The 9,978-nt window shown below is 38.5% G+C and overlaps 1 protein-coding gene across 3 annotated transcripts; it reads right to left on the reverse strand.

The window, feature by feature from the left end:
* Positions 1-500: 500 nt before the first annotated feature.
* Positions 501-9,761, reverse strand: LOC129356654 (D(4) dopamine receptor-like). Of its 3 annotated transcripts, none has more exons than XM_055026228.1 (6): positions 9,729-9,761; positions 7,551-7,622; positions 6,980-7,482; positions 4,559-4,671; positions 2,867-3,462; positions 501-918 (listed from the first exon to the last, which is right to left on the reverse strand). In XM_055026228.1, exons 3-6 carry the CDS (start codon positions 7,226-7,228, stop codon positions 716-718), a joined length of 1,161 nt encoding a protein of 386 aa, XP_054882203.1. In that variant the 5' UTR covers positions 7,229-7,482; positions 7,551-7,622; positions 9,729-9,761; the 3' UTR covers positions 501-715. The 3 variants fall into 3 exon arrangements, with proteins under 3 accessions (XP_054882203.1, XP_054882204.1, XP_054882205.1); XM_055026230.1 differs by lacking the exon at positions 501-918 and adding an exon at positions 1,858-2,045; XM_055026229.1 differs by having other exon boundaries at positions 6,980-7,622; positions 9,612-9,737.
* Between the last annotated feature and the right edge of the window lie 217 nt (positions 9,762-9,978).

The raw sequence follows: 9,978 nt of genomic DNA on the forward strand, positions 1-9,978 counted from the left end.
AAACAACACATAAAATTACAAAAAATATCAACTATACAGTGTAAATAACGAGAATAAAGTCATAATATTATGAGAATAAAGTTGAAACAAAACTGAAGTGTAAATAATATGAAGTGGAACAATAAAAAAAAAACTAGGTCAAAATATTACAAGCATTTAGTTGTAATATGGAATAAAGTAATAAAATTTCACAATATTCTCATCATATCACAACTTTATTCTCATTTTAACTTTATTATTGTAATATGACTTCATTATTGTTTTATTCACACTTTATTTTCATTTATTTTTAAACATTTTCTTAGCGTGGCCCCAATACTTTGTTGTACTTCAGCGTTAGCAGAACTGAAGTTTATGGTTAGTGCTTTAGCATTAGCGCAGCTAGCTTCTCGGCTATTGCATAATCTTTCCAGGTCTGCTATGTTCTTCAGCCTCTTTATGAATCTTCTTCTGCAGGCTGCAGGAGATGCAGCTACAGGCGGCGGACAGCAAAGATCTGAACTGGTCAAATAAATCTTTATTTCAGGCTAAACAACGTCCGTTTGTATTTTACATAAAATCCATAAAAACCTCAAATGAAATCAGAACTCTTAATAACATGTTCTTCCTCTTCTTTCCAGTTCGGCTCGCGAACGTCCCAGTCTGAGGTCAGGAACCCGAACCCGCTGTGGTGTTTCAGTCTGTGGAGGCAGCAAGCCGCTGGCAGCAGCCGCTATCAGCAGCAGCTGCGGAAACATTTCTTGAAGAACTTCTTGAACTCCGTGTTGAACATGGTGTAGATGATGGGGTTGAGGGCGCTGTTGACGTAGCCCAGCCAGGTGACGGTGCTCATCAGCGCGTCGGGGATGTCGCACGTCAGGCACAACGCTCGCATCGTGTGCACCACGAAGAACGGCGTCCAGCAGAACAGGAAGCAGCCTGCAAGACGAAGAGGAGAACCGCAGGTTAAGAGAAACTAATGGGTCTGAATTTACAGATGAGATGATTAACATTAGAGCCAGGCAAAGAAAATAAAGAAATGAGAATAAAAGTATTATAAAGACATAACATATGACTGTGTTTGACTTCATTCCCATAATTTTATGACCTTGATTTCAAATTAGTATGACTTAAATCTTGCATTAATTTAGCTTTATTCTCTTTATTTTTTATTTTATTTTTTGTATTATTTTGTTCTCATACAACTTTATTCTTGTAATATTACAGTTTCATTTGTATTATTTTGACTTTATTCTTGTATTACTTTGACTTTAGGCTTGAAATATTATGCTTTATTCTTTTTTTTTTTTACTGCATTCCCATATGAATTTATTTTTTGTAATTTTATAACTTTATTCTCTTAATTCAAATTTATTGTGTTTTTTCATTTCTTTATTCTTGTCTGATTTTATTTTTTGTAATTTTAGTGTTTAGTTTTTTAGTTGCATGGGCCAAAACAGTCGAATTTGAGGCCCATCAATTCGGCAGCAGAATGATGGACTAGACGGATTATATTATATAGATGATATTATATAGAACAATAATATCATCAAGTCAACGAGAGAAAAAATGAAATAAGAAAAGAAAGAATGTTGCAGTGGCCTAGTCAAAGTCCAGACCTTACTGTGTAGAAACAAAGAGTAACTACAGCATGATGTGAGGAATCGAGAGTCAGACAGAAAACATCTACTTTGTTTCAGTTAAACTGATTTTGTCACTCATTATTCTGGAGAGTTTAATGTTGTACAACCGAATGTAATTAAACCAAAGTTGAATTAAAATCTGCTTCGTTGCATCCAGTTATGTTTATTTTGAATGTAAAACAGAACATTTTATTTTGCTTCTCAGCATGATGAGGAATAAATGGCATCTGTTGCTGAAACCAGCCGCTGACTGGATCTCAGTCTGAGTTTAACATCATGTGTTGTGTGATAATTGGATTGCAGGCTTTAAGCTGTGACAGCGCTGCATGAGGAGCTACGGTTGGTCAGGAGCGCCGCTTTTATCCCGGGACTCAGGATGACCCGCAGGAAGGTCGACCTCCTCGCCTAAGAGCTCTGATCAGTCTGCAGGAAGATTCACAAACCAAGTGAGGTTATTTAGGGTCATCAGTGGCCTGTATGCTAGCATTAGCTACTGCTAATGGCTAATGGCTACAGGAAGTTGGTGTCTGGTTCACATCTTTAGTTGGCGCTAAATTAAAGGACTAATTTGCATTTAAATGTTCTGAACCTTGTTTGGTCACCATGGGCTTTTCCACCTGACTTCATTCGATTGAAACCAAAGTTTTAACATTTATTCCACTTCCAGCTGATGTGGTTCTCTTCCTCCCTGCTTCAGTGGTTCTTGGTGCAGCGCCCCCACAGGTGAGGAGGGGAACAGGTTTTTTAAAGGGTTTCATTGGTGTGAAAGAGAACTGCATCAGATTAAAATGTAACTAATGTTGCAACTTTGGTCCCCAATCAAATCAAATCTAGTATATCATTAGGGTGAAATAATCCTTAGCTTAAGAGCAAACATTAACAGATTGAAAAATTAACCACAGATGAAGGGAAACTGACAGAGCCGCCCCACGTTGGGCACCATAACGTTGGGCACCATAATGTTGGGAGTGATCAGTGGCATAACTATTGCAATAAAATCACCAAACAGCACTCCACATTTCTGCTCTAATCAGGCAGATTATCAGAAACCCCCGGACTATCAGGAGAAAACACCCCAAGGGAGAGATTGAGTCATAATCTGGACTTGGGGAGCCATTATTAGTCTCCAGAGGGACCACAATACTATAAATACTCCAACTGCCTCATCCAACAGGTCACAAATTACACAATAATATTTCAAGCAGTTGTCATTAAATTCTGGTTTTCCATCATTTTTTACTCACCTACTACAACCGGTAGGACCCTCATAGCTTTCCGTTCCCTGCTGTTGATCTTCGCCCTCTTCTTGACTTGCTGCTGGTTGAATCTCACTGTTGGCACTGAGTTTTCCCGGTACTGCCGTGGATAAGGAATCTCCTGCTGGATGTAGTCGCCTGAGTCGTCCAGGCGACACTGGGCCAGATCTCTCTCTATGATCCTGGGCAGCGGCATGGGCAGCGCCCCGGGGATGGTGCCCATCATCGGGGGCAGGGCGCCGCCGACCACGCTGCTCCGCTGCAGCTTCCGGCATGCCTCGATGCTGCTGCGCAGCTTGGCCTTCCGCGCCTCCTCCCACCGCTTCAGACCTCGAAAAATCCCAAAGTAGAGCAGCACCATGATGGGGCAGGGGATGAAGAAGGAGCAGACGGACGAGTACACCACGTAGTTGTTGTCCTCCAGTTTACACTCTCTGGGGTTGCGGTTCGGCACGTTGTTGATGCCGAAGATGACGGGCGAGGCGACGGCCAAGGCCAGCAGCCAGGTGGCGGACAGCAGGACGATCTGCCGGTAGTCCACGTGTTTACGGTTGTAATTCAGCGGTATGGACACCGCAATGAACCTGGGAAAGAAACAGGAGCTACATGACGATTGGTTTTCTCTCAGGTTCTAAAACAAAGAAAAACTTTGATTATTTTGAACAAAATTAGGACCAAAAGCTACAGCATAATGAAAAAGACTCGGTGTAGTAAGAAACAGTAAGAGAACGTCTTCATGAATCAACAGGTTATTTCTATACATTGGCAGCAGGAAATGTCCTTATAATGTAGCAGCTAGCTTAGCAGAAAATGTTGGTAGTTTACATTAATTTTGTTTCAAAGACACCAAATTAATGTACAGTCGCTGAAATCTGATGCCACTGCACTTTGTTTCTTTAAATTTAATAAAAAAGGAAGTTGCCCTCAATATCTTCTTCATGTTGTTTCCTTCAGTGGTCTTTGGTGCAGCGCCCCCACAGGCGAGGAGGGAATTTAACTAGTTTGGATCGTTTGACACCAAAGAAAACCCGCAGTGGCTCAAATTAGGCTGCAGCAATTAGCAATACATCAATTAATCGTGGGGTAAATTAAGACGAATTCAATAATTTCCACTTGAATTATTTTCTTCTCTCCTTTTGACAAAATCTGATGACAAAAGTCTTCAGTCGGTTCCTTTGGTCTCAACCAGCCCTTATTTTGAAGGATGGTTTTGTTTACAGAGACTCCATAATTCATTTTATTTCTTGTTTTATTTGCACATTTAAGATGTTTCCAGTTCCAGTGTTAAATGTTCACTAGAATGTAAAGTTTATTGAGCTTTCAGAATGTCTTCTTGGACTGTTATTACCATGATTCACTTGAAAATGGTCTCAAAACAGCAATGTTAGAATTTCCTGCAGTGACGTGAAACAATTTATCTTGGTCAAAATCTGAAAATGTAACAACTGTTGCCAAACATACTGAGTCTGTCAGTGAAATTACAGCAGCGTCATTACCGGAACATCTGACAGGTGAAGATTTATTCCTTCTTAAAGTTTGACATGAACTCAGTCAGTAAAACGTCTTTTGTTTGGTAATTAGCAGAACAGAGTTAAAAACCTTGAATGACTGGAAAAGTGTCTAAAACCCAAACAGATCCAGTAGAACCAGTGATCTGGACCACAGTAAGGGGAAACCCACCGGTCCACGCTGATGGCACACAGGTTGAAGATCGACGCAGTACATAGCATCACGTCCATGGTCATCAGACCGTCACATATCGTCATGTTCAGGGTCCAAACTCCACCCTGGAACTGCTCCAGAACACACACACACACACACACACACACACACACACACACACACACACACACACACACACACACACACACACACACACACACACACACACACAACGCATCATTAGCTGACCCAAATCCCAGTGAGAAAAATGTGTAATCCAGAACACAAACATTCAGGCCCCGCCCACTTTCCCCCCGGCGTCTGCAGGTGAGCGCACGCTGGCGTCTCTAGTCCAGGAACCGCATGGCGGCGGTGAGACGCCTCACTGCGAGGTCAGAAGATCAAAACCTGGGCTCTATAACGGAGACTTACAGGTATATGCTTATGACCCCCACACCACCAGGGGGCGACCATGGGCATCAAGCCAGCAGGATTGAAATATATGTATAAAATATTATTTATATTTAAAATCAGCTGATTTTATGTATGTACTTTCATGTATGGGACACTTAATTTTAAAATATAAATAATATTTTGATATTTGTTACACACATAAGGTTGAAATAGCTGTAATAAATCTGTCAGGGTGTAAGCTAATTACAAATAATGCTAATGATAGAAGCTTAGTAATGATAAAGCATCATACAGGGGGCCTGAAATAAAACTCTGTTTTGGGCCCCAAAAAGGCTTGGACAGGCCCTGCTGACAGTGAGATTACACCTGGATAACCTGGAAAATGTGAATGATAGCAGGGAAGCTCCCGTGTTCCTTGTTATTGATTCATGTCGATAATCTCCATCAGGAAGTCTAGAATCATCTGCAGGTGTTTGCATCTAAAACAGCAGATCTATTTTCTGTTTTATGAATGCATTTCGGTTTATTTTGTATTTCTGCAGCGTTTTTGCCTGGAAATGGACTCCCAATGGGTAGGTCTGTTATTTTGCAGCATTTCTGCCTCATTTCACAATTTGAATCCATTTGTATATTTTGGATCACTGTCCAGTCCACACATCCCTCATTTGTCTATAATTTTGTGACTTTGTAGTCTTATCTATCATGTGATCTACAACAATAATATCTGCAACACAAAGACACCAATAGGAAAAGACTTTTAATGTGAAGGAGCTTTTTTATGCTCCAAACTCTGAGCTTTAGATTTTTAAGTGGGTTTTTCTTTTCACATATTTATTGAAAAAGGTTGTGAATCAGGTCTCCTTTTAATTAAAATAAAATAAAATAAAATAGCTAGGTGTTTTGTCTGTAGCAAAGTTTGCCACCAGCTATAAAAACTGTGGATTTCTTGTGTTTTTATTTCCATAACTTAATAAACTTATTTTTGCATTTCTAAAATTGCTTGTTTTTAACAGTTTTAAGTACTAACATTTATTTTTAATCAAGTTATAATAAAACAATAAGTAGTTGTTGTTTTTTAAATGCAGTGTAAAAAAGAAAGTAAAGAGCTCAAACATTTTCATACAGTGAAGCTGGTCAGGATGGATGGAGATAAATCCAGAACAATCCTGGAAGAAAACCGGATAGAGGTTGCAGAAGACCTGAGGCTGGGGTCAAAGGTCACTAGCCTTAGCACACCCGCATGATAACAATTATAATTGATGCTAACAATTTAGCTCATATCAACATCAGTTTGTAGAAAACTTTGGCTTTCTTTTAAATATATTTAGATAATTAAGATAAAACGTGTTAGTTAATAAGTAGTGGAAATCACCATTTTCTAATTTTTTATGAACACATCTTTTAGCCAGCAAGCTAACAAGTTAGCGAGCTAGCTGACAAGTTAACCAGCTAGCTAATGAGTTAGCCAGCTATATAATGAGAGCCAGCTAGCTAATAAACAAGTTAGCTAGCTAATAAGTGAGCTAGCTCGCTTGCAAGTTAGCTAGCTAGCTAACAATATGTGCATCTAGATTTTGTAATTTCTGGTTTGTAGAAAACTGTTGTTTGTTTACTTTTAAACTCAAAAGTACAAAATTTGCTAGAAAAAAATACATTTCTAAGTTCAAAAAGTTGAAAATATTTATTTGTGCAAAGAAAATCTGAAAATTTGAGATTAATCTGAAAAATGTTCTATAAAAACGTTAACATTTTCTGAGCTCAAAAAGTAGAAATTATCAAGAAAAAATCAGAAATTTTGAAATTAAGCTGAAAATGTTTCTAGAAAAAATTTCTGAGTTCTAACAGAAAAACTGCATGGACTTTTGGAGCTCAGACATTTCCATGATTTTTTTACTCCACCTCGAAGAACTTTGCATTGAGACAAACTTGCTGCCAGTCGAACTGTTTTTAAGTTGTACAGCAATTTATTTAGAGGCAACAGAGTGAAGAGGCACTCACAATAAATTAAAAAAACAGAAACCTCACCTCTGCGTAAACGAAAAGCGGCAGAACCAGAACCGCCAGCAGCAAATCCGCAAACGCCAGACTCACTATGAAGTAGTTGGTTGTAGTTTTCAGAGCCTTTTCCAAGTAAACACTGAGGCAGACCAGCACGTTTCCAGCAGTGACGGTGATGATCAGTAAAATCCCGAATATGAGCGCCGGAAAGTTGTAGTGCGCGACCGGAGCCGCCGGCAGCGACTCGTTGATCAGATCCGAGAAGTTGTCCGCCATGGTCCCCGGCGGTGGCAGACGGAGGGGCCCCCAGGTCTCTCCGGTGGGGTTTTCATCGATGAAGCAGAAACCCGGCAGCTACGCAGTGAACGGCGGCTTTCCAAGCCAGTTCCTCCGGCGCGCAACGCTCTCCGTGCGCAAAAACCTCCGCGCCGCAGCCGCAGACTTCATCCGATCGCAGTTTCCACTTTCTTCCACTGTCGTTGATCCCGACAGATTCCTGCAGGATCTGTTTCCTCCCGTCGTCCTGCAACCTGCTCATGCAGAAACAATTTAGCGAATCAGAAGCCAAGAGCAAATCCGTGCGCGTAAATCTTCTTACCGCGGCTCTGCTCGGTGTGTGTGTGACCAATCTGCGCAGGGTGACGAATCAGCTTCACAGCGGCCGACTAAACTGGAAGTAAAACACTTCAGTCTGACAGGAGACTTAATAGTTTATTAAAGGAATTAATCTAATTATAGCAGATGAAGACAAAAACTGGGAGAATATAATAACATCTCATTTCTCCTCATGCAGAAATCGGAATGAAACTGAATAAACTAGAAAAGATTAACTGCAAAAACAAAAAATATTACAAAGGATTTCTTTCTGGTTTCCAATGCAAATATTTCAGTCCACTTGAAAAACTAACGTGCCGTCTTTCCAGTAAGAAATGGGGGCTTGTTTTAAGCCAAGAGTTTCTTAAAATTGTTTATTGATTATAAAATTGGTAGATTATTTCACTTGTAACATGGGGAACATGTTTTAAAAGGGAAAAAATCTGCCAGGAAGTACAATTGTTAAAAAAAAAAATCAATAAATTAATATTGATGTATATTAATTATATATTAATATAATTATTTATTCTAAATCATCCCTATGGGGAAAAATTGAGGACATAAATTTTGTTCAAAAGAAAAAAAAATTAAAATTGGAAGAAAGAATTCTAAAAAAAACATCTAAGATTTAGTTTTTGCAGTAACAAAAAATTCATTAAACAATTAATACAAAAGAAATCCCCAAAACAAAAGATGCTGAGACAAGTGTCAGATATTGAGTATATGGTCTGGTTCTATCACTGCATTTAGTTTCAGGTCTGGGAGTTTTAGTCCTGCAAGTTCTGGAAATCAATTAATTTTTCTCCCAGTTTTTGCTTTAGCAGTTTTCCTTCCGGATGGTTTTTCTGGAACTTCTGCAGAATTAGAAGCAGAAAATGAAACACTTTGAAGTTCACATGTACAGAGTCTTACTTTTTTCAGTCTTTAATTAAATGCATCATCAGTAAAAGTTAGAACTTTTATAAAGTTTGGGACTCTGAACAGTGAAGCGAGAGCAGAGCCGGGAGGGAATCAGGTCGAAACGTTGCTAAAATAACTGGGAAATGCAAAAATCTACAGAAATAATGACCAACCATGAGGAAACGGATGTTTGGCCGCTCATTAATATCATTTTACCTGAGACTCCCAGATATTTCTGTACTTTGGAAGAGTTGAATATTTTATTGAAACTACTGTCACTCCTTGGGGTAATTATGTGCATGAATGATGAACTAGTCTCCCCACATGAGAAGGAATTCTCATTAATACATTTCATTTATGATAAATTTTTAGATCAAAAACCAATTTAGTTTCTAGTATTTTTCATGCAACAATTTCTGTTGGAACATTTACAAAAAAAAAACAACAACTTTGTTTTATTTTGGCAGATTTATGTATTTATGGTAGTTGGTAGAAAAACTGTTTCTAAGAAATAATTAAACCATTTAAAAACAATAAAAATGCTGATTTTAAGTATTTATGGTAACATTAACTGCTGGCTAGCTAACATTAGCATCCTCAGTTGACAAAAGAAAACATGGACCAATAAGGCAATACTAAATAACTATAATCTATTTTGGACATTATATTTGTTTCTAAACAGCAGTGATGGATTTGAAGCTAATTTAAATCAGTTTCCATTGGCTAGCAAGTTAGCTTAGGTCGGCATAATTAGTCTGTAGAAAATGGTGTACTTAGTTTTATTTTAAATATATTTAATTAATTTGAAAAAAATTAGCAGTTAATAAAAATGTTATAAAATCAACCATATGCTAATTTACATAATAATCTACATAAACATAACATTGCAATGTTGCTAATGACGAGCCAGCTCGTTGTCATTAGCATAATTATTTTGTAGGAAATTGTGTCTTATCTTTTCTTTTACAAATTTCCAGTTTAAAAATAAATAAAAACACTGGGCATCAAACAACATTACAAGAAAAAAAAACATTCTAATTTCCGTGTTGTTTTTTTCTAAACATCAGCGACGATGCAGAAGCTAATCAGAAGCTAATCAGAAGCTAATCCGTATAATAGCTAATGAATTTGCTAACGTGATAAAAAGATTAAAATAAAACTTTACTGGTTAAAATTCCCAGGAAACTGATACTTGCAGCATACAAGCCTTCTGTTTGAGCCGCAGAAGCTTCACTGAATGAGTTTGATATGTTTTAAAACAAGGTTTCTCTGAAACACTGACAGGCTTTCCAGCGACTCCAACTTTTGATTAAAGGTGTTCGGTCACAGCAGCTCCTGTGGCGTGAATATCATTAGAATGAAGTCAGCAATTAGCTTTTCACACGTCGTGAAAGAGCCTGAGGAGGAAGAGGAGAAGAAGAACGTGGAGAAAAGCACACATGCTCTGGAAAACAGCGCAGATGCTAAATTCACCCCCAGTCCTTTGGCTCCATGAAGCACAGAGACGACAAATATTAGTGAGGCTGCATGTG

This window comes from Poeciliopsis prolifica, unplaced genomic scaffold (genome assembly GCF_027474105.1).
Source record: "Poeciliopsis prolifica strain line A6 unplaced genomic scaffold, Auburn_PproV2 SCAFFOLD183, whole genome shotgun sequence".
NCBI classification, from domain to species: Eukaryota; Metazoa; Chordata; class Actinopteri; order Cyprinodontiformes; family Poeciliidae; genus Poeciliopsis; species Poeciliopsis prolifica.

Coding starts and splice junctions, on each gene's coding strand:
- LOC129356654 (XM_055026228.1), bottom strand. CDS start 7,228: ATGGCGGACAACTTCTCGGATCTGATCAACGAGTCGCTGCCGGCGGCT. Junction 4,672..6,979: donor CGCTTTTCGTTTACGCAGAG/GTGAGGTTTCTG, acceptor GTTCTGGAGCAG/TTCCAGGGTGGAGTTTGGAC. Junction 919..2,866: donor GGTCCTACCGGTTGTAGTAG/GTGAGTAAAAAA, acceptor TTCGTCTTGCAG/GCTGCTTCCTGTTCTGCTGG.